This window comes from Panthera onca, chromosome A2, assembly GCF_046562875.1.
Source record: "Panthera onca isolate mPanOnc1 chromosome A2, mPanOnc1 haplotype 2, whole genome shotgun sequence".
NCBI lineage: Eukaryota > Metazoa > Chordata > Mammalia > Carnivora > Felidae > Panthera > Panthera onca.
This window is the reverse complement of record NC_138340.1, coordinates 155836401-155861476: the sequence shown is the minus strand read 5'-3', so window position 1 is coordinate 155861476 and position 25076 is coordinate 155836401. Positions and strand designations below refer to the sequence as shown.

General features: G+C 38.9%; 2 protein-coding genes across 7 annotated transcripts in view; one reads left to right on the top strand and one right to left on the bottom strand.

The window, feature by feature from the left end:
• LOC132679611 (olfactory receptor 9A4-like) overlaps positions 1 to 17399 on the bottom strand; it is a 100120-nt gene extending 82721 nt beyond the window's left edge. For 2 of the 5 annotated variants that reach the window (XR_013552377.2, XM_078438507.2), the window contains exons 1-3: positions 16867 to 17377; positions 6008 to 6149; positions 130 to 377 (exon numbers count right to left, since the gene is read on the bottom strand). Coding sequence is in view for 3 of the 5 variants with exons in the window: in XM_078438507.2 (XP_078294633.1) it covers positions 130 to 377; positions 6008 to 6149; positions 16867 to 16903 (427 nt within the window). In the remaining 2 variants the exon portion in view is untranslated. Of the gene's footprint in view, positions 1 to 129; positions 378 to 6007; positions 6150 to 13689; positions 13741 to 16866 lie in introns of those variants that run through there. The other 3 variants (XM_060633313.3, XM_078438504.2, XR_013552378.2) reach the window with 3 other exon arrangements.
• Positions 1 to 25076, top strand: part of PRSS37 (serine protease 37) — a 29791-nt gene that overhangs the window by 4339 nt on the left and 376 nt on the right. Inside the window, exons 1-5 of one of the 2 annotated variants that reach the window (XM_060633315.3) lie at positions 19773 to 19842; positions 20184 to 20281; positions 22290 to 22431; positions 23696 to 23949; positions 24528 to 24664. In XM_060633315.3, the coding sequence (XP_060489298.1) occupies positions 20248 to 20281; positions 22290 to 22431; positions 23696 to 23949; positions 24528 to 24664 (567 nt within the window). In that variant the 5' untranslated portion in view covers positions 19773 to 19842; positions 20184 to 20247. Of the gene's footprint in view, positions 1 to 19772; positions 19843 to 20183; positions 20282 to 22289; positions 22432 to 23695; positions 23950 to 24527; positions 24665 to 25076 lie in introns of those variants that run through there. The other variant, XM_060633314.3, reaches the window with a different exon arrangement.

The window sequence follows — 25076 nt, the reverse complement described above, 5'->3', positions numbered from 1 at the left end:
TAGTTTTCCACACAGGCTTAGAAATCTGACACTAGGCCTCTAAGTTCCAATTCCTTCCCCTAATTCCTCAGAGATCTTGAAGATGTGAATATATCCAAGAACTATCTCTTCTTTTTGATAGTCACTCACCAATAAAGTCTTTAGTCTGTAACCAGGTGTGAATCAAGCAATCTTTAACTGCATTCTTGAGAGTAGGCAACTGAAACATATTGGTGGAGAAGAAAGTGAAAGGTACAGACAACTTTATCAGCATGAGGTCATTTTTAGGAGAGGTGGCAGTGAAGTTTGGGTGAATAATGATCTTCTCATAAGGTAAAATCTCCCCATGAAAGTCTCGAAGATTTGCAGAACTATCATGAAAGATGACCCAAAGATCTCTGGAAAATGAAAAAGAAAAAAAAAAAGGATTGACACTCACAGGTCACAAGGCTAATCACTGCCCCCCCCCCCACACACACACACAATTTCCTTCTATAGTAACCCATTTAATCTTTTCCTCTCATGTTTGCCCATTTGATCTTTTTTTTTTTTTAATTTTTTAATGTTTATTTATTTTTGAGAGAGAGAGGGCACGAGCAGGGGAGGGGCAGAGAGAGAAGGAGACACAGAATCCAAAACAGGCTCCAGGCTCTGAGCTATTGGCACAGAGGCTGACACAGGGCTCGAACCCACAAACCATGAGATCACAACCTGAGCCAAAGTCAGACGCTCAAATGACTGAGCCACCCAGTGCCCCTGTCCATTTGATCTTTTATATGTAGGTGCCACATGGGGTCATGCAGGTGATGCACTATACAAGTCAATGGGTTACCATTCACATAGACTATAATGGGGATGGTGCCTCCAGGAGTTAAGCAGTGCAATGGCTTGGGCTCTACTCTTAGCATAATTCTCGAGAGAAGCTCCAATTCAAGACCTAGAAACAGCAGAAAGAAGCATGCAAATGGATAGTCAAGGCTTTTATGAAAGTAGTAGGTTCTGTTAGGGAGGCTTCTTTGGGAGTTGGGGGAAACAGGAAATGTGAAACTGTAAAGAGGAAATGAGTAACAGCTTCGAGAGGTTAAATATTTTAAAGGTATGGAGGATCACCTGAATATACTATGCTTTACTCATGTCTATCAAAACTGCTGGATTAACAGGGTCTTCTGGTAGATCTTTGGGAAAACAGTAGTCAAAGATCCTGGTTTTCCACTGAGATCCAGTTGAGATCCACTCTCGCTAACATGGCCCAAAACCCTAAATTCAGGGGCACCTGGGTGGCTCAGTCAGCTAAGTGTCTGACTTTGGCTCAGATCATGATCTCACAGCTTGTGAGTTCGAGCCCCGCGTTGGTCTCTGTGCTGACAGCTCGGAGCCTGGAGGCTGCTTTGGATTCTGTGTCTCCCTCTCTCTTTGCCCCTCCCCTGCTTGTGCTCTCTGTCTCTCATAAATGAATAAATGTTAAAAAAAATTTTTTTTTAACCCGAAATTCAGAACAGGGCACTCCTGTGAGGCCCCTGAGTCAGTCACTCAGGGATTTCTCTAGCGCCAGCAGTGAGATAGGTACCACACTGGTACTGAGCATCAATTTTTGTTGTTGTTGAGCTCCCAAATGCTAAGTTTATATTGTCTCCTAACAACAGTACCATTTGTCTCTCAGTCTGTCTTTGTCGCCTTATGGACAGTTATCAGATAAAGTCTAAAGAGAGAGGACAGAAATAGGCCTGATAAATTCATTCTTCAGTCAATCCCAAGGACTGACAAGTTTAAAAGATCTCATCAGAGCAGCATCCTTTAAATAAATTTTGCTTTGGCTCGCTTTTACAAGGTATTATACATTATAAGGACTTTCCTTAGTTTTGTTGTGTTCCTGAGAACTACCACACTTAGTTTCATCTGCTTGAAGTGAAGGATTCTGCTAGGTGCTTAGATGGGGATGACTGGTCTTTGGCCAGGGTATCGTAACTGACTGTTATAGTTCTCATTGGATCATCTTAGTCTATTTGGTTCTTTGTACCAAACACATGCTCCCTTTGTGTTTAAATTCATGTGATAGCTCTCCAGTTGGCATAATTCCCCAAGGACAATAAGAAAGTACAGTCGCCCTCAGAGGAACTTTTGACAGGTGCAAGGTTGTTCATTTGACAGATACATTAGAACAAAAAGGAAAGAAGCCTTCATGATAAGATTCTTTCTCTTTTATCTTTCTAAATGAGAGATCACTTAATGACCCTCGTCCCTCCATTTCCATACCTTGGGAATTAAGGAGTACTGGTGTTTTAATTATACAACTTAAATTATACAACTTCTACAACTGAACCTGGGTGGTTCAGTCAGTTAGGCGTCCAATTCTTGATTTTGGCTCAGTGCATGATCTCACGGTTCATGGGTTCAAGCCCCACATCAGGCTCCACACTGACAGTGCAGAGCCTGCTTGGGTTTCTCTCTGTCTCCCTCTCTCTCTCTACCCCTCCCATGCATGTGCTCTCTCTCTCTCTCTCAAAATAAATAAACAAACTTGTTTAAATCAGTTTTAGCAACTCTCTTGTGTATCTTGTGTGTCAAATTGGCTTTTTCTGTTTCTAAGATTACTCTCCTTTCTTGCTGAAGGAAAGTCATTCATGTTTATAGTGTTGATTTAATAACTAAAACCAGTGCCCTCTAATATTTTATCCTTCCTCTATTTCTCTTTTTTCCTTCTGTTAAGAAATTTTGTGACTTATCATAAAATATATTTATAAGTAATTGCAGAATCTTATATTTTAAAGAATTTATGATAAATAGATGATTCAGGCAAATTATAGTGAGTGCATTTCAGTTTAAGGCAGCTCTATGACATGTAAAACTAAACTATGGTGGAAAAACAAGAGAATAGTGGTTGCCTCTGAGGGATATGGATGGACCATAATGAAGAAGGGGTATAAGGAAGACATTCGGATATTGTTTAACTTTGAATTCTGTTACATTAAATTTCCATATTAAAATTTATAAAGAATAGGACATGTGTATATTCGACAACAAAAATGAAATAAGAATTAAAAGGTATCTAAAATATTAATCAAGTAAAAGGGCAAAAGCATTTTCACACAAATATAAAGAGTAGAAATTCAAAATAGGTAGAAACAAGTCTGAGTATAATAATAATCAAAATAAATACAAATGGCCTAAACTCACCAGTTAAAAGACAGAAATTACAAACTGTATTTTTAGAAATCCTGCTATATGTAAATTAAGAGATGTGTTTAAATAAAAAAGATACAGAAAGGCAGAAAAGTAAAGACGTAAAATGATATACCAGGACAATACTAACTAACAAAAAACCAAACAGGATTGGCATGTTAATATCTGATAAATAGGCTCTAAGACAAACAATATTATCTATATGAGAGTAATGACATACAGTAATAGCCTTGATTTATTGGGAATGTACACAAAGTACCTACATTATAAATGTACCTAAATTTACATATATTTAATAAAATACCCTAAAAAATATTTTTTAAAAAAGTAATAAAGTTATAGGACTATTTTGCTCTACTAATACAGAAGAATATTTCAACTTAAATCTCTCAATTATTGATTTATTAAGAAAAAAAAATAGTAAGGATACCAAAGACTTAAACTACACAATTGAAGTTTGATATATAGAGAGACTTCTACCCTAAAATTAGAGAGTATACATTCTTTCATAACATGGGGGGTTGCAAAAATTGACCTGATACTGGTCTGAAAAGCAAGTCCCAATTCTTTTCAAAGAATTAGTATCACATAGATCACACTCTCTGACCACAAAAACAATTAAACTAGAACCCAAAGAATTTTTTTTTAATTTGGAAAGTTATCCCTCAAAATTTACCCCTCCATATTCTAAACTTATGAATGAAAGATTTAATCATGAGGAAATTTTTAAAAATTATTTAGAATTAAAATAATAATGAAAATGGCCCTTTTCAAAGATGGTAAATAGAAAATCCACAGGAACATATATATAAATTCTAGAAACAGTAGGAGAATATAACAAAGCAACAAGCCATTAGATCAATTTATGAACACCAATTACATTTCCATCATCACTAACAAGTAGAAAATATAATTTTCTGAAAGTACATCAATTAAAATATAATAGCAAAATATAAAGCACTTTAAGAATAAATTTAATAAGATATGTGCAAGACATGTATTCAGATAAAATAAATTTCTTGAAACGCATTAAAGGGAAAGCTAAATAAGTGGAGAGATATGCCAGATCCATGGCTGGGAATAATCAATATCAGAAAAATATCAATTCTCCCCAGCTGATACAAAGAGCTAAAGCAATTCCAAATAAATCACAACAGAGTTTTTCATAAAGCTTGAAAAGTTATTTAAAAGAATACCTAAGTGTTCCTGATAAATAAAAACATGGCTGGCCTACCCTATCAGACATCACAAATTATAATAAAGTCATAATTTTTAAGACACTGTGGAATTGGTCTATAATAAATAACCCAAAGGAGCAGTACAGAGACAGAGAGACCCAAAACAGACCCATGCAAAAATAAAGAATTTTGATAGATGTCAGAAGTGGTGTTGCAGGTGGTTGGAGAAAGAAGAGACCATTAGATAAATGACATGTGGATATTTAGCTTACTATGTTAAAAACAACAAAACTGGATCCCTACTTCACAGCATTCACAAAAATCAGTTCCAAATGATATAAATACTTAAATATAAAATCAAGTCTTTAGAATCTCTAGAAATAACCTTAAAGAAATATCTTTCTGATCTTGATGTCATAAAGAATATTTTCAACCAGTCACAATACCCAACAACCACAAATAAAGATTGATAACTTAAGTGTTAAATCATATTATAGTCAAATGAAGAGCTCTTATTAATCAAAATACACCATTAAAGAGAAGATCAAGCCACAAAGAAGATATTTTCAACATACGTAATTGACAAAAGAGTTATATCTAGGGCATTTATAGAAGTTCTACAAAGCAATTTTTTTTGAAAAGTCACAAAATGTTCAAAAAACATGAAAGAATATTTCCCAGAAGAAATATTAATAGCAGAAGGAGGAGGATGGAGAAGGACGAGGAAGAGAAAAAATAAGCCAATCATCGCTACTAATAAAGATAATAAAATTATGAGCATAACAAGAAATTTAACACAATCAGCAAAATAATAAAAAAGTTGGACAATACTCAATGCTGGAAAATGCTTATAAATTGCTGGAGTATGTGTAAAGTGAACATTTGCATCCTCTATGACATCCAGGAGATGTTGTTGCAGATATACCGATATGTATGTATGTATATGTGTATATATATACATCTATATGTGTGTGTGTATTGCAGATATACACATGAGAATACCTTCCAAGGTACATGGTACAACTATGATTACAGTAACCATTCACAATAGCAGAAACCTAGAAATAACTCAAATGTCTACCAAGAAAAGAATGAACAAATTGTGATAGTCACATTTAAATATTATACTGTAATGAAAAATGAAATATAATCATATCCCTAACATTTTGGATGAATCTTAAAAACATTAAGAATGATTTGCAAGGTCAGGGTGCCTGGGTGGCTCAGTCAGTTGAGCATCGACTCTTGATTTCTGCTCAGGTCATGATCTCACAGTTGGTGAGTTCGAGCCCCACAACGGGCTCTGTGCTGACAGTGCAGAGCCTGCTTGGGATTGTCTCCCTCTCTCTCTGCCCCTCCCCTAATCACTCTTTATCTCTCTCTCTCAAAAATAAATAAATAAATATTTTTTTAAAAAAAGAGTGACCTGCAAGGTTATTTTTACCTATACGTAAGGTATCATATTACACCGTATTACTTTTCCTTTTGGGACATGTCAAACATAAGAATGTGGAACATTCCTTAGTCAAGTTGTATCTGAGTAGCTGAACTCCCTTTTACCATGATAGTCCTAGAATTTCTTGACCACAAAGTTTTTAGAATTCCCACAAGAAGTGCAGAGACCCAGCCTCGGAGCCTTGGAACAGAGTGGATGGATCCCCATCACTTACGGTAAGAAGCAGTGTGCAGCCGTCAACACCCACTGAGGGGCAATCAGAGTCCCCACACAGGACCGATAACTGGAATTCAGGTAAAATAAGTAGAGAAGGTGATTTAACCCTTCTATGTCTTCACTAACAAATGAAACACCACCTGGAAGACAGAGAGAAGAGAATCAAGGGATATAAACTGGCCGACTAAAGAGAACTCAAGGTGCTTATAGAGATTTCAGAATGCTGGTATCAGTTAATATAAATATTTACCACTTATTAATCACTTAGCCCCTACTCTATGGTACTAGAGAACCACACTGTACAAAACACTGTATTAAAGTACTTTATGTACTTTTTAATTTTTTTTTATTTTTCACAGGAAAAAAAACTATAGGGTGTAAAAATTTTATATTATCTTACAGATTAAGAATTTATTGAAGAGAGTGTCTTTTCCACATTGAATATTCTAGTCTTCTTTGTCATAGATTAATTGACCATATAATCATGGGTTTATTTCTGGGCTCTCTATTCTGTTCCAGTGATCTATGTGTTTTTGTGGCAGTACCATACTGTTTTACTATACAGCTTTGTAGTACGACTTGAAACCTGGAATTGCGAGGTCTCCAGCTTTGTTGTTCTTTCTCAAGATAGACAATATAATGGAATATTAGGCAGCCATAAAAAAGGATGTGATCGTGCCATTTGCAATGATATGAATAGACCTAGATGGTATTATGCAAAGTGAAATATGTCAGACTGAGAAAGACAAATACCACATACGTGGAATCTAAAAAAATCTGATAAATAAACAAACAAAAAAGAGAAATAGGCCTATAAATACAGAGAACAAACTGATGGTTAACAGAGGGCAGGGGGATGAGGGGATGGAAAAAATGGGCACAAGTTTCTATAGAATGAATAAGTCATGGGAATACAGTCCATGATATTCTAAAAGCTAGTATGGTGCCAGATGGTAACTATAATTATGGTGAGCATAGTATAATGTATAAACTCGTGGAATCACTGAATCACTATGCTGTAGACCTGTAATGTTGTGTGTCAACTGTATTCAATTTTTTTATTTAAATAAAATTAGCACACGAGGTCATACGACCAGTGAATGATGGTTGGTTCAAGGATTCAGACTTCAGTCCATGTGATTCCAAATCCCATTTATGCACTTCTCTTCTACAGGACCTCCCTGCCTCTCCTCACCCAGTTTGCTGCTTTCCAGAGTGACTTAGCTCATTTCTAACCTTCCAAAGGCTTAAGGATTCTTGGCTGTATCCACAGTCAAGCAATGCAGCCTTTCCTATAGCTCCCTGATTTTTCCTACTGGTTGACTACAGGGACACTCTGAGACCAGTCATCATAACTCCTGCAGGAAAAAAAAAATAAGTAATTAAAAATAAAACTTTAATTCTGGCAAAAGAATATAGGGAGAGATACTCTATACAGACACTGAAATATAGTACACTACTTATCCTCTGGAAACAGATGCCTTGATTCAAATTCGGGCTGTATCCTTAGTAGTATGGACTTGAACAAATTATGTAGATCCCTATGTTAATTTCCTTACTTGTACACTGAGATCATAACAACTTCTTTCCTAGGGTTTCTGTGAGAAATAAATGTGGTAATATATGTAAATTGTTTGGAAGAATGTTTCATGTATAATGTGTGTTCAGTAAATGTTATTTCTTACTAATTCAGCTTCAAGTATATTTTAATGTTGAGAAAGTGCAAAACAATGTTCAAAATGAGACAAAGACAAAAGCCCTTTCATGATCCCCAAAATGACTAAACATCAGATATTAACTGATACGTCTTTTCTTTGCATTATTGGTATTATCAGTGACAGCTCTATTTTAATCCTCCACTTCCTTAAAAAAAACTTTTGAGAAACCCAATTCTGAACTGATCCCATTTCTCTAAATCCATCTTCAAAATTATCCAGCATAAGCTCAAACCCTGTAAGATGCCCCTCCCATCTGGGGCACTTCTGAGGTTCTCTGGAGTGTGTTCTTCCCACTGCATAAAGAAAAAAAAAAAAAAAAAACCTCACTATTTTCATTATTGCTGTGTTCTTGGTGCCATTTGGTTGATGGGTACAACAAAGCAGATTAAATCCTGTTTTCTCCAGTTTAGGAACAGCAGGAAAATAGAAAACTATTTTTTAAGTTTTTATTTTAATTCCAGTTAGTTAATATACAGTGCTGTTAGTTCTGAGTGTACAATATAGTAATTTAACACTTCCACACAACACCCAGCGCCCATCACAACAAGTGCACTCCTTCGTCCTTATCACCTATTTCATCCATCCCCCCGCCCACCTCTCTTCCGGTAACCATCAGTTTGTTCTCTATAGTTAAGAGTCTGTTTCTTGGTTTGCCTCTCTTTTTTCCTCTTTGCTTGTTTGCTTTGTTTTTTAAATACCACACGAGTGAAATCATGGTATTTGTCTTTCTCTAACTTATTTCATTTGGCATAATACTCTCTAGCTCTATCAACATCATTGCATATGGCAAGATTTCATACTTTTTTATGGCTGAGTAATATTCCATTGTGAATATATATCACATCTTCTTTATCCATTTACTGGTCAATGGATACTTGGATTGCTTCCATAGTTTGGCTATGGTAGGTAATGCTGCTATAAACATTGGGGTGCATGTATTCCTTTCAATTAGCAAATTTGCTAGATCACAGGGTAGTTCTGTTTTTAACTTTTTGAGGAACCTCCATACTGGTTTCCACAGTGACTGTACCAGTTTGCATTCCCACCAGCAGTATAAGAGAGTTCTTTTTTTCCCACATCCTCACCCAACACTTGTTTATTGTGTTTTTGATTTTAGCCATTCTGACACATGTGAGGTGATCTCATTGTGGTTTTGAGTTGCACTTGTCTGATGAGTGATGTTGAGCATCTCTTCATGTATCTGTTGGCCATCTGTATGTCTTCTTCTGACAAATGTCTACTTATGTCTTCTGCCCATTTTTTAATTGGATTATTCATTTTGGGGGGTACTGAGTTTTATAAGTTCTTTATATATTTTGAGTACTAACCCTTTATCAGGTATGTCATTTGCAAATATTTTCTCCCATTCAGTAGACTGCCTTTTACTTTTGTTGATTATTTCCTTCACTGTGCAGATCCTTTTTATTTTATGAAGCCCCTATAGTTTATGTTTACCTTTGTTTCCCTTGCCTCAGGGGACATATCTAGAAAAAAGTTGCTATTGCCAATGTCAAAGACCATTTTTATGGCTTCAGGTCTCACATTTAGGTCTTTAATCCATTTTGAATGGTTTTTTTTTTTTTTCAAGATTGCTTTGGCTATTCAGGTCTTTTGTGGGATTTTAGGATTCTTTGTTCGAGTTCTATGAGAAATGCTATTGATATTTTGATAAGGATTGCAATAAATGCGTAGATTGCTTTGGGTAGTATAGACATTTTAATAATATTTTTCTTCCAATCCATGAGCATGGAATGTCTGTTTCTTTGTGTCATCTTTAATTTCTTTCATCAGTGTTTTATAGTTTTCAGAGTACAGGTCTTTCACCTCTTTGGTTTGGTTTATCTTAGGTATCTTAAGGGTTTTGGTGCAGTTGTAAATGGGACTGATTCCTTAATTTCTCTTTCTGCTGCCTCATTACTGGTATATAGAAATGCAACAGATTTCTGAATGTTGATTCCTATTTCAGTTTTGGTAGTTTATATGTTTCTAGGAATTTATCCATTTCTTCTAGGTTATCCAATTTGTTTGCATAGTTTTTCATAATATGTTCTTATAATTGTTTGTATTTCTGTGATGCTGGTTGTTATTTCTCCTCTCTCATTTGTGATTTTATTAATTATCAATTTTATTAATTTTTTCAAAGAACCAACTCCTGGTTTCATTCATCTGTTCTATTGTTTTGTTTTGTTTTTTAGTTTCTACATCCTTTACTTCTGCTCTAATCTTTGTAATTTCCTTCCTTCTGCTGGCTTTAGGCTTTGTTTGTTGTTCTTCTTCTAGCTCCTTTAGGTGTAAGGTTAGGTTGTTTATTTGAGATTTCTTTTGCTTCTTGACGTAGACCTGTATTGCTACATATTTCCCTCTTAGGACTGCTTTTGCTGTATCCCAATGTTTTGGACTGTGGTGTTTTCATTTTTATGTGTTTCCATATATTTTTAAAATTTCTTCTTTGATTTCCTGGTTCAGTTTTAGTAGCATGTAGTTTAACTTCCATGCATTTGTAGTCTTCACAAATTTTCTTGTGGTTGAATTCTAGGTTCATAATGTTGTGGTCAAAAAAAGGTATACCGTATGATTTCAATCTTTTTAGTATTTATTGAGGCCTGTTTTATGACCTAACTTGAGACCTATTCTGGAGAATTTTCCATGTGCACTTGAAAAGAATGTGTATTCTGCTGGTTTAGGATGGAATGTTCTGAATATATGTTATGTCCATCTGGTCCAGTGTCATTCAAAGCCACTGTTTTCTTGTCTATTTTATGTTTAGATGCTCTATCCATTGATGTAAGTGGGGTGTTAAAGTCCCCTACTATTATTGTGTTATTATCAATCAGTTCCTTTATGCTTGTTATTAACTTTTACATATTTGGGTGTTTTCATGTTGGAGGCATAAATATTTATAATTATTAGATCTTGTTAGATTGTCCCCTTTACTATTATATAGTACCCTTCTTTTATGTTGTAACAGTCTTTGTTTTAAAGTTTAGCTGGTCTGATATAAATATTGTTACTCTGTGCTTTCTTTTGACCTCCATTTACATGATAAATGTTTCTCCACCCCCTCACTTTCAATCTGCAGGTGTTTTCAGGTATAAAATGAGTTTCTTGTAGGCAGTATATAGTTGGGTTTTTTTTATTTTTTAATGTTTATTTGTTTTTGAGAGAGAGAGTGACAGAGTGCGAGTTGGGGAGGGACAGAGAGAGAGAGAGAGAGACACAGAATCTGAAGCAGGCTCCAGGCCCTGAGCTGTCAGCACACAGCCCAACGTGGGGCTTGAACTCATGAACCATGATATCATGACCTGAGCCAAAGTCAGACACTTAACTGACTGAGCCACCTAGGCACACCTAGTTGGGTCTGTTTTTAAATACATTCATACACCTCTGTCTTTTGATTGGAGCATTTAGTCCACTTACATTCAAAGTAATTATTGATAGATATGTATTTACTGCCATTTTATTACTTGTTTTGTTATTGTTTCTGGAGATTTTCTCTGATCCTTTCTTGTCTTTGTCACTTTGTTCCAATTTGGGTTTCTCTTGCTTTCTCAATTTCTGTTTCTGGGTCCTAGGGTTTTCACCTATAGACGATAAGCAGTGAAGGAACAATGATGTGTACAATATCCCCCACTATCTGGGACAGTGTCTGGCACATGGTAGGAACTCAAAATGTATGAGTGATTGGAGTAAAATTCACCTTGTATGCAGGGATCCACTGGGAGGCTCTGAAATTAATGAAATGGTTTTCTGAATACATAAGTGAAGCAACCATCATCAGAAGACTAAGACCTAATGTTATGTATATGTGTGTGTACTTTTTTTCCCAAATTCATATATGCATGCATTTATTTAAAAAATATTTCCTGAATATCTACTATGTGCCAGGCAACATATTTGATGTTAATATAAAAGGGTATTCAATAGAAGTAGACTTTGCCTTCATGAAATGAGGGCGGGAGACAATAAGCAAATAAACACATCAATAGATAGCTATAAGTTGGATGAGATAGAATTTTCCATGAGAAAGAATAAGAAGAGAGGGTAAACAAAGGATCTAATTTATTTTTCAACGTTGTTTTTTGTGTTTTTTTTTTTTTTAATTTATTTATTTTTGGGACAGAGAGAGACAGAGCATGAACGGGGGAGGGGCAGAGAGAGAGGGAGACACAGAATCGGAAACAGGCTCCAGGCTCCGAGCCATCAGCCCAGAGTCTGACGCGGGGCTCAAACTCACGGACCGCGAGATCGTGACCTGGCTGAAGTCGGACGCTTAACCGACGGCGCCACCCAGGCGCCCCCAAAGGATCTAATTTAGTTTGGGTGGGCAAAAAAGTACTTGCTGGGTAAGTGACGGGTAATCTGAGACAGCAAAGATGAGAAAAACCAGCCATGGGAAGAGCAGAAGAAAGAGCTTTTCCAGAACTGCGTGTGCAAAAGCTCAAGGATGGGAAAGAACTGGGAAATGCTCAGGAGTCTGAAGAGAGCCAAAGAAATTGAAGCCTAGTGGGAGAGGAAAAGATTGGCCTAAGAGGAGCCTTGAGAGGAGGATTTTATTCTAAGTGTAATAAAAAATCTATTAAAGAATTTGAATGTACAGAAGTCATATGATCCAATTATTTTTTTAAAAATCACTGGATTTAAAAAAAAATCACTGGATTTTTATTAGAAATGGATTATAGAAACAGTCGCGCTTACTGAAGTGACCTGGCAAAAAGTGATGTGCCTTGCACTAAAGTAGCAGTGGGGGAGTTGGAGAAGAGCATCTAAGTGGATGGATGGACATAAGACCTATTTCAAAAATAAAACTGACAGGAAATCCATTTAAACAGTATTCTGATAATAAGATACACATTGCTTTAACAAAGATTATCTACCTTCTCATTACATAAGTATTCAATCAATAATTATCATTAAAAGATTCAAAATAGGGGTGCCTGGGTGGCTCAATCAGTTGAGCATCTGACTCTTGATTTCAACTCAGGTCATGATCCCAGGGTTGTGGGATCAAGCCCTGTGTCAGGCTCCATGCTGAGAGTGGAGCCTATTTGCCTACTTGGGATTCTCTCTCTCTTTCTTTCTCTTTCCTTCTGCTCCTCTCCCCCACTTGCACTATAAGTAAGTAAGTAAGTAAGTAAGTAAATAAATAAATAAACAAATAAATAAATAAATAAATTTTAAGACTAAAAGGGGTTCTCATGCTCAGAAAAGTTGAGAACCATTGACACAGAAAATCTTCACGTTCCTTCACTCTAAGATATTCAAGTGTATAAATCTAAGTCTTATTTAATTCCCACAATCTATCCCTGACTCCAGACCTTCTCTGGTTGGCTTTTAAGAAGTATGCACTACACTAGCTCCTTCTTACCTGCAGCAACAAGACAGAGCTCCTTCAAGCCACAGGGACTTCCAAGGAAAGCTGAGGAACACATTTTCTCCTAATACACCCGGCTGAGCCCCCAACTAAATATGGGTCATTTACTCAAAAACTTCTCAGATTCCTTTCCACCAAACCCCTGGTGCCCTAACTCACTCTTGACTGAGCTTTACAAAGTCACTGATTCTAAGAATGTGCTAGAAACTTACACATGGCCTCCTTTCCTTCCATTCCAATCGGTCCTTGCCTATTTTACCTTCCCTCTCTACCTGAGTCAGATTCCTTTATTCATCATTTTAATGATATTCTTATTACTCTTCAGAACTCCCTTGTCCTAATGTCCTTGAGTCAACTGGGCAAATCTTAACTCCGTATTCATGCAACATCTGCCTCCACTGCGTCTGCAGCTTTAACTTTCTTAACTTGCCACAGACATAGAACACATTAACTACCTCCTCCTCCTAGAAACAGCTCCTCTGATGGTGTATATTACACTTTTATTTTCTCCTGCCTCATAAGGTACTTTACTGGGCTCTCCTCTTCCAGCAGCCCCTAAAGCATTAGAGCTCACGTTTCCATTTGATCCAAGAAGGAGTAGCCCCATTCCCCCCAGCTCTTCAGTTCCTCAACTGAAAGCCCCTGCACAACAAACACAACAAACAAAGATAGAAAGACTCTGAATAATGGAAAGAAGTAAGGGGACTGCCTAAGGAACCTGGGGACTTAAGGAACAGCCTAACACCAACTTCCCTGGGTATACTCATCAAAATTAAAAACAATTGCTTTATAAAAGACCCTCTGAAGACAGTTTAAAGACAAGTTATGGACTTGGAAATATATGTGCAAACCTCCTAGCTGAGAAAAGACTTGTATCTGATCTATATACATACTCTCAGACTCAACAGTCTGATTATAAAATAGGAAAAAGACAAGAAAAAACACTTCACTAAAGAAAATATCCATGAGGTAAACAGGCATATGAAGAGATATTCAACATCCTCAGTCACAGGAAAAATAAACATTAAAGTTTCAATGAGGTATTACTATGTATCTAACAGAACAGCTAGTATGAAAAATAGTGCAATTTGGTGACAACACCAAATGCTGGCATGGAGGTAGAGAAAACAGGTCACTTATACATTGTTGGTGAGAATCTAAATTGGTGAAGCCAACCTGAAAAACAATATGCTATAAAACTAAACATACAATTACCATATGGCAGAAACTGCACTCTTGGACTTACATCCCAGACAAACAAAAACTTACTATCACACAAAAATGCAGCAGGTTTATTCTTAAAAGTTAAAACCTGAAAACAACCTAGATGTCCTTCAATGGATGAATGATTAAGCAAACTAGAGTACATCCATTCCACAGAATAATAGTAATAAAAAGAATTAATAGTTAATATACACACATCTTGGACAAATCTCTAGGGGATTATGCTAAATGAAAAGAGCCAATCCTAAATACAACATACTCTATGATTCCATTTGTATAATATTCTTGAAACAAGAAAATTACAGAAATGGAGAACACATTAGTAGTTGCCATGGGTTAGGAAAGGGGGGCGGTGTGGAGGAGGGAGAATGAAACGGTGTGTGGGTAGAAGGGCAATAGGAAGGAGGCTCTGCTGATGGACTGTTCTGTGTCCTGAAAATGGTGGTGGATGCACAGACCTACACATGTGAAGTTGTACAGATTTAAATACACACACACACACACACACACACACACACACACACACACACACACAGGTAAAACTGGGGAAAGCTGAATAAACTCTGTGGATCATACCAATGTTACTCCCATGATTTGCTATCGTGCCATAGTTACACAAGATGTTACCATGGTGGAAACTACAGGAAGGACACGTGGGACTCCTCTGTACATTTCTTGCAACTTCCTATAAATGCATAATTATTTCAGAATAAAAATTTTAAACCAAGAAAGGCAACTGGAATTCTTCATAGTTCTGTCTTTTACACATTTCTTTTCTGTAAATTCTTTTCAAGTAATCTTTTTCACTCATTCCTATGAATTCAAATCCTTTCAAAATTCCCAAATTCCCAAATCTGTATCCCAGCTCAGACTCCTGTCGTGAGTTCCCGACCCTTGGATTCAGGTGGACATCTCCATTTGATATCTCAAAAGCACTTCGAACTCAGTAAGTGAAAAATGTAATTTGTCTTCTTCCCCAAATGCCTCCTTCTTTTCCAGTGTTCCCTATTTCAGTAAATTGTACCACCATTCACCCAACCAGAAATCTGGATGACACCCTTTACTTTTTCCTACCCTTCATTCCTCACATTCAACTGATCACAACTTCTATCTCCTTGTTACCTCCGGAATCCTTTTACTTTCTTACATCCTCACTGCCACCACCCTAGTCTACTCTGTTGCCCTGAGAGTTGCAACAGTCTCTTAAATTTCTCCCCAGATCTTTCCCACCCACAACCCATATCTCTACTCAAATCCATTCTCCTACTGAAGTCACATGAATATTTTACAATCATAAATGTGGTAATATAACTCTCATATTTAAAACTCTTTAAAGGATTCCTATTATACTCAGGATCATTTCTAAAATTAAGGCTAAAAGACCCTCTACTATATGATTCTTAATCTACTTCCTTCCTCTGTGCTCCAACCACACAGATGGGCTTTTAGTTAAACATGTCACACCTCATGACCTTCACACTTACTGGCTCCTCTATCTAAAACGACCTACCCAGTCCCTACCCAATTAACTTGGTTAACTCCACTCAGTCTAACATAGGTATAGGAATCACGGCATGTCGTTAAAAGATACATATTTTTCTCATGTTGCACATACGGAAACTGAGGTTCAGAGAGGTTAGGGTATCTGTCCCTAACTAGGTAAGAGAGCATAAATGCCTAATTACAGAGCCATACCAACTTCATTATGGGCATGTTATAATTACTCTGTGCCTTGGTTTCCTCATCAAAAAAAAAAAAAAATGACAGCAATAATACTTATGGCACAAAGTTGTTTTAAGAATTAAATGGGTTAGAGGCACCTGGGTGGCTCACTCGGCTCAGCAACTAACTCTTGATTTCGGCTCAGGTCATGATATCAGGGGTTCGTGGGTTTGAGCCCCCTGTGGGGCTCCTGGGATTCTCTCTCTCCCTTTCTCTCGGCCCCTCCCTGCCTCCTGTGCTCCCCTGCACAAGCATGTGCACTAGCACTCTCTCTTTCTCTCTCAAAAATAAATAAATAAACTTAAAAAAAGAATTTAATGAGTTAACATGTAAAGAGCAGTGTCTATTATATAAGCACTATATAGGTATATGTTTTCTATGGTGGCGGCAATGATGGTGATTATTATTATTATCATTGCACATTACATTTAAACCACAAAGGGCAAAAGTGACATTTTCCTTTTGAACCCTACAGCAGAATACCTGCTGCTTTGTTTCCTACGTGTTTCATAAGTTCCTATACACCCTTCCAGGCTCCTATCTCCACCTTCCTTTCCGGATTGCCTCCATGTTTTAGCCCAAGAACTTTATCATACATTGAGAGAAGATTTGAATCCCAAAATAAAAAGTTTTACTTAGGTCCTACAAATGACTGAGACTGTACAGAAAAGGAGTAATGTATCCTCCTCCTCCCAAACTTGCATGCCCTTGACCCTCCAGCTCTCCTCCCTGACACAGCTCCATAGCCTCACCCCCAGACAGCGTCCTAATAGACGACAGCATCCTAATAACCATGACAAAGAGATCCCTTCGGTCACTCACCAGTCACCATCAGCAAGGTTAACAGGATACGATTCATGCTGATGTCTGAATCCTGCGCTGAGGATATGGATGGAAACTAACAGGCACAAGACAGGGACAGAACTTATGCCCTGCTTGGGGATTCTGAACAGCAGGTGAAGAAGGTGCAGGCAGGAGATCCGAGGATACGGATTCTACAGAAGTCTATCATCTAGGGGCATCTCCTTCCACTCTGGACCCTCAGTGTGAAAGCGGGTTCATCAGTCGCAGCCGCCCACCTCTGTCAGTAGGCACGGAAACCTCAGTCTGACGAGGCCGGCCCTATGGGAAGATGAGCAGGGATCTGAGCTTTATCAACCTCATCTAGGGAAAAGAATTCCAAAGCAGGCGTCAAGCAGACCTTCTGTGGAGTTCAAATTCATCCCAAGTTTCTCCCCTGGCCTCTCAGTTCTTTCCACTGGTCCCTTCCCCACAATGTGTGACTAGCATCCCTCCTTCTACATGTCCCATTGACCCCTTTCCTTTCCGGGCCACTCTGATGAAGCAGAGCTGAGTCCCACCCTTCTGTGTGACATTGACCCCCTCCCCTCTATGCAGGTGATGCCCAGACCACCCCTCCTCAGAACTGCTTGACTTGCACAGCTCTTGTCTCACAACCACAGACACCATTTGAATAAAAGTTCCCAATCAATACCAACACAAGTGGTTCTTGTCAGATCTCTAAATCTGTTATTACACTGCCCTCCTGGCTGTAGCGCTCTCCCTCTCTCTCTCTCTCTCTCTCTCTCACTCGCTGTCTCTCTCTCTCATTCTCTCCTTTCTCTGTAGCTGCCTTTTTCAAATTGATTTTTGGTGGCAGAATATAAGAAGAATATTACCTAAACAGAAAATCAGTCAGATGGCAAAATGCAACGCTACAATTAGAGTCTCTATAAACCTGATGGTTTGTGGAATGAGGCTATGGACAGATATGTCCCCATGTGTACACAGAATCTGTGATAATACCAATAAGGAACTTCATAACAAAAAATTACGAACATATGAGGAAATATTTAATATCACACACACACACACACACACACACACACACACACCCCCATCCATGCCTCCATAGAATCCTAAAATTATTTTTTCAAAAAGAAGCTTAAAGAACAATGTCCATATCAGATATCAGTATCCTAAAGCAAAAAAGGAAAAAATAAATGGGATTAGCAAACTGCAGAGAGCATTCAAAGGCTAATGTTAAAAAGGTATTAGTATTGAAACAAGAAAACCTGCAATTGAAAGTGGTTTGGTAGGCCTGGAGAAAAGTGTGTGGGGTAGGGGGGTGGGAGAGGGGAGGCAGAGAGAAGCTGAGCAGAGAGGACTGAAGAGGACAAAATGGGATGAGGATCAAGGGAGGCCCCTAAAGCATGCTGGGGGATTATGCTACTGGCAGCAGGGAACTACTGAAGAGTTTTTAAAAGGAGACTGGCATGATCTCATCTGCATTTCAGGGGGAAAAAACAATTCTGAGTACAAAAGAGAAGGCCAAGTTGAGCAACACTAGATGGGCATATACAGGAGTTCAAGCACAACAAGATTATGGCCTAGATCAGGATGACAGCGGTGAGGATGGAAAGATAAGGATGGATTTAAGAGACATCTGGAAGTAGGATGGTTTGAGGTTGAGTGGTCAGAAAGAGAGAGAAATCAAACAAATGGAAGGCAGAGTTATCTCCTAAAATAAGAAAAACAGGCAAAGAATGCATTTAAAAGGCTGGAGGCATGAAGGGTTAAATTTTGACATGCTAAATCTCAAGATCTCAGGGAGCTAAAGCAGATGCAAAAAAAAAAACAAAAAAACAAAAAAAAAAAAAGGTTTCCAGGAGGCAGTTGTATCTGTGGGACAGGTGGTCTGGGCTGGAGATACTAATTTGAGACTCATAGACCGGTAGCTGTCCCCAGTAACAGCCTCCTCCAGAAAATCTGTTGTTTTTGGAAAGGACCCAAACTCCCTTCCTGGTCCGTAAACTTTTCAAAAAATCTAGGACAAACAACTTCAGAGTAAAGAATATCTCTTTCTCAACTTTTCACCTGTACTAACTACTCCTACCCTCACCAACAGAAAACCTTCCATAGCTCCATCCTGTCTTTGAACCTCAAGCATATTTCATAACGAAGCCCTATTCTCAGGGAACTTGTGTGATGGAATGGACCTTTCGAGGTCTAGGAATGCTAGTTGATTAGCCAAAGCCTGGAGGATATAGTTGAAAAGCTGTGTGTACCCAATAAGGAGATCAGGATTCTACTTCTATCTTTCCAATCATGTGTGACTTTGAGAAAATGACTTAAATTCTGTTTCAGTTTGGCCACCTACAGATCAAGAAAAAAACCACCCCAGCCCTGTCTCCTCTTTGCAGGTTGTTGTGCCACTGGAATGAGATTATGGGTTTAAGAAACCCTGAAGGATTAGAGTGGCACAAAGTATAGTAATTTTACAAATCTCAGACTGACCTGATACAAAATCCCCATGGACAATGTCCATAAAGAAGTAAAGAATGTAGCTCAGTGCCTCAGATTCAGTAAGTGTTCAATGAATGTTAGCTAATAGTGAAACTGTTCTTGTTAGAGTGTCTCCAAATTAGCCGAGGATGACCCTAGCCATTTATCATTGCCGGAGAAATCTTTTCATTAGGTAAAAAGCACCAACAGGTCCTGCCTTGTGAACTGTCACCAAAACACAGAAGATCCTAAATTTAATATAATCCAGAATGTAAACCATTCTCCAACTGTCAAAATAACTGTTCTATGAGTGCTTTTCATTTCCACATTTCCTTGGCTCAAAGCTGGTGATCAGGACCACCAGACCTGGTGGTGATGATGACTGAGTGATGAAACAGTGGTCACAGGGAAAGGTGAAGCCAGTGTAATAAAGATGGGAGGGGCTAAGGGAAAGTATAAGTAACTATTAGGGTTTTCAGAGCAAACCTGGGGACACTGTCTACCTGAGCTAAGGTAGAGCATCTTGTCCCCCACAGCCCTGGCCTCAGAAACTCCCTGAGGAAGATGAGTCCTGAGCCAGAGTCCCTTTCCCATAGACAGCTGACTTGGGCAGATGGGCTTTGAGGCATAGCAGGGAGAGGAACCTGGATCTGGAAGTCTAAGGAACAAGGCTTCTTTTTCCTTCTTTGAAAGACCCAAGAGAGGCACAGTCTCCCATCCCCCAGCCTCCCTGGAGCAGAAGGACCTTCATCTGTCTACCTGGAGCCTTCTTCCCTCCCCCCATTTATGTCCAGATCTGCTTTCCCATCCTATTTTGGGTTCCCACGCCTAACCATAGCCATTGATTCTACCAGGTATTCCTGAGAGTTCCATACTCTGCTGATCTTCTGCATCTCACGGGGAAAGATCTGGACTGCTATGAAATTTATCTTTTATTTGGGTGTCCTTGCTGGTATGTATCCATGAGCTTCTACTCTGTCCTATAAGGCACAGGTTAATGCAGGCTGGAGGAAGGCAGATTGGGGTGTGTAGAGGGTACAAAAGAAGAGTCCAAGAAAAGCGGTCATGGACAGAAGTAGGTATCTCCTGTCCCAGACCACACCCATAGGCTCCCATGAGGCTGAGCTCACCCTTCCAGTGCTAAGCTATGGGACGGGTGATGGTGCTCACTTGCCTTGGAGAGTGCTCGACAGTGAGCATTCCCCACTGGTGATTCTAAAATGTGGGCTTCATCACCCACTGGGCAAGTCCCAGTGTGGTCACAGGGACAAAGAACACATTCCGAAGTCTGATATCCCCCCTATTCCAGAAGCTTAGAGACTCAGAAAGCAGGGAGTGAAGAAGGTAGAAACAAAAGATCAAATGCAAGGGCTCTACCCCCTGTACTCTCTGACTTCCATGAGTCCTTCTGATGGCAGAATTTGCTGGTGAGGCATCTCCCACCACCTCCAGACCGTCTATGTTGCATCACTATTAGCCGTGTGTGCACAGACAAGTCAATCTACCCATGCTTTAGTTTCTTCAATCAAAATGGGGATATTACTAACTACATCATAGAGATGTTGTGAAAGTGTTAAATAAATCCATGTAAAGCACTTAGAACAAGAGCTCAATGCCTCAATGCCTCCTGTCCTTTTTCCCTTGGGATTTTTAACTATGTGATCATAAAAGGGTGTGGGGAGGTGGAGGCCAAGACTTGGGAAGGATAAATGGAAGAACCAAGGGCAGCCGAGGTAAGAACAGTACTTTATTTCTGATACTACAAGCAGCCTTCCTCCCTTTCTTAAGTGTTTTTCTTTAATAATTCATTTTTTAAATATTACATGTTAATATTAAAAACTTAGAAATATTAAAAAGTAGGAAAAAAATAAACACTTCATAATCTCACCTCACAGTCAACACATGCTAACACTCCAACTTACTCTCAGGCTTCATTTATTTATTTGTCATTCAAATGGTTTATCTTTTTGTTTCTTTGCTTGTTTTTAGACAACTGGATTACTAGATTAATATACATTTCATTATCATTTTTAACTTAAAGAAAGGTTATTAATATTTCCTTTGCTGTTTAATATTCTTTATAAATACAATTTTAATATTTCCATATATTGATGTACTTTTATTTCAAATGCCCTACATTACTATATTGGAAACTTATATTTCCAGTGTTTACCTATTATAAATAGTGTTAAAATGAGCACACATTCATAATCTTTGTCTATATCTGATTATTTTAGGATAGATTCTTAGGGTTGGAACTATTAGGTCACAAGTGATGAACTATTTACACTTTTGATGCCTATTTCTAAATTGCTTTTCAAAAAGACAGAATCAATTCACGTTGCTACATGTAGTAAAAGAGTCTCTTCATTGTACTTTCTTAGATTCAATATTATCAACATTAAACCAAAAATTAATATTATAAGTATCAAATAAAATGGTATATCATTTTAATTTACATTTTATTAGAAAAAGACGGTCAAACATTTTCATATTTCCTGACCAATCAATTATTTCTTTAAAATTATCCATATTCTAGGGGCAGCTGGGTGGCTCAGTCAGCTAAGCATCTGACTTTAGCTCAGGTCATGATCTCACGGTTCATGAGTTCGAACCCCATCTTGGGCTCTGGGCTAACAGTTCAGAGCCTGGAGCCTGCTTCAGATTCTGTCTCCCTCTCTCCCCCTCCCTGCTCATACTCTGGCTCTCTCTCTCTCAAAAATGAAATAGACATTAAAATAATAAGAAAGAAAGAAAGAAAGAAAGAAAGAAAGAAAGAAAGAAAGAAAGAAAGAAAAAGAGAGAGAGAGAAAGAAAGAAAGAAAGAAAGAAAGAAAGAAAGAAAGAAAACTATCCATGTTCCTTTCAACTAGGAAACTGTTAACTGTCTTATTTGTCCTAAGATATGTCTTCTATATTAAGAATGTTTTATATGTTAAGAATACTAATTATTTTCTCAGGGACAGTTTTCTCTACTCACGCATCTGTGCAGAAAGACGACCATGCTCCCTACTTGGTATACCTCAAGTCGCACTTCAACCCCTGTGTGGGTGTCCTCATCAAAAACAACTGGGTGCTGGCCCCAGCTCACTGCTACTTACCGTGAGTGTTGGGAACTCTCACTCCCACCCCCTGAAACAGCCTGATTCATTCTACATGAGTGGTTCTCAAAGGGAGGCAACTTTTCCTTCCAGGGTACATTTGGCAAAGTGAAGATATTTTCGGCTGTCACAGTGGACTGAGGGGTGCTGTGCTACTGGCATCTATCTAGAGAATAGGGCCCATGGCAAGGATGCTACTAAACATTCTACAATGTGCACCCCCTCAACAATTACCCAGCTCCAAATGTCACTACTGCTGCTGGGAAGGAAACCTGTTCCATACACCGTGCCTCCTCAGTCTCCCATCAGTTTGTTTCAAGTTTTTTACTGATGAGATGAATGTGTTTTATCAATTAAGGGACCAGCAAGTAACTGAGGGTACACTCAAATTGGGAAAATTGAGGAAAATTTTTAAAAATGACTAACGACAAAGGTACGGACAAGTTATAGGGGAAGCACAAAGAAGAGTTCAGTGCCCCCAGGATTAGTATTAGAAGGGTACAGTTACTCCCCCTAGACCTAAAGGGGCAAGAGGAGAGGTTGGTTCAAAGGGGAGGGGAGCAGGGGAGGGTGGGAGGAGAGAGAAAGGAAGAGAGGAAGCCCTGTGTACAGGGATTGCCTGATAGAAGCTGGGGCAGCCCTGCAGGAAGGGAGCTTGGAGGATAAATACTCGAACCTCACCCTTCTCCTCTAACTACTTCCTGGTGCTTGCTATCAACCAAAACCCAATCAGAGAGCAGAGGACAGGAGAACCCATTGGCTTAATCCATATGTAACACCTTCCAAAGGCAGAGAGCAGGATGAAGCAGGGTTGTGAATGGTTCTAATGAAACCAACAGATCTCCACCACTCAGGTCACGCCATTGTCTTACCTCCACCAGAATGGAAATGCTCAGTTGGAGAAGCTGGAGCTGGAGTGGAGGGAAAATATTATTTCTATGCCATGCGTGATTTTCCTCTCTACTACATGAAGGATGCTACATGAAAACACAGTGGTTAAGGCTCCACCACCTACTGTGTGACCATGGGGGAATTACTGCTATGTGGTTCCATCATCTGTTAAATGGATTAAAGATAGAATCCACTTCATAGTTTTGTTGTAAGTAGTAAATGAGGTAATCCAGAATCCAGACCGAGCAACTGGCATAGTACCTGACACATTATAACATTTAATATCTTTGATGATGATGATGATGATGATGGTGATGGTGGTGGTGGTGGTGATGATGGTGACGGTGATTACTCCCACCCCCTTCTCCCTCCAGAAACCTGAAAGTGATGCTGGGAAATTTCAGGATCAGAGTCAGAGATGGCACAGAGCAGACAATTAACCCCATTCAGATTATCCGCTACTGGAACTACAGCCATAGCGCCCCCCAGGATGACCTCATGCTCATTAAGCTGGCTAAGCCTGCCAACCTCAACAACAAAGTCCAGCCACTTGCCCTCGCCACCAGCAATGTCCGGCCAGGCACTGTCTGTCTGCTCTCAGGTTTGGACTGGAGCCAAGATAACAATGGTGAGTGTACCTTCCACAGCAAATCAGGGTCATCGGTCACCCATGTCCACAGAGCTGAGAAGAGAGGAGAGGAGAATGGATGGAGACCATGAGGGTGCTAGCAAAAAGAGACTCATCCGCAAGTCCAAAGCTCCTCCCAACCCAGTGATGACACGATGACACAGAGCTACCTCCTCCAGGCTCCAGCAGCCGAGGCCACCAGGCCATTGGACTCTGCACACAGGCCACACTATTCCTGAGTGCCAGACACATGGTTCACATCAGAGATGCTGTTTTCCTCCCTTGCATCCAGGCTCATTTTGCACGTAGGGGACACCTCTGAGGACTTGAGTCAGGTCACCCCATATTCCTCCAAAACTAGATACGATGGAAAGAAAACCACTTCTTAAAAGAGACATGCAGGCTATTTTTCAATCCTCTAGATTAACTCTCATAACCATGCACAAGATCCTTGCCCTTTCTCAGCCCTTTTTTCTTCAGACATACACACAAAACACCAGTTGAAACACAGGGCAGAGACTGGAGGGTCTAAATAACAATTGCGAGCAGTCAACCTTTTTTATCCTGTCTTCCCTCAGGCAGGCATCCTGATTTAAGGCAGAACCTGGAGGCTCCTGTGATGTCTGATAAAGAGTGCCAGAAAACTGAACAAGGAAAAAGCCACAGGAACTCCTTATGTGTGAAATTTGTGAAAGTGTTCAGCCGAATTTTTGGGGTAATCTTTTCTCTATATTCAACATTCATTTGCTTGTATGTGTCTAGTTTAATCGTGACAGCGATTAGAAAATTAGAAAGCCCTCATCCTCTCGCAATCTTTTGAGAATTTGATAAGGCTGAACCAGGCCCTCCTTACAGATGCCTTTATCCATTAAAATGTGGCATGCAATCCCTCTAGTTAATAACACTTTGCTAGATTTATTACTCTCATAGCTGCAAGAAAAAACAGGCATTGCTTTAAAAAAGAATTCAAACTTTTCACAAGGGAAACTCGCTTCACCAGTCCAAATAAATGGGGTTTGACTCATTTTACATGTGAGTTCTAGAGAGGTTTTTCTCTGACTTTCTCAAGATGAAACAAGGCTAGTTACAACAAAGCTAGATAAATGACTCCAGCTTCCTATCTCCCA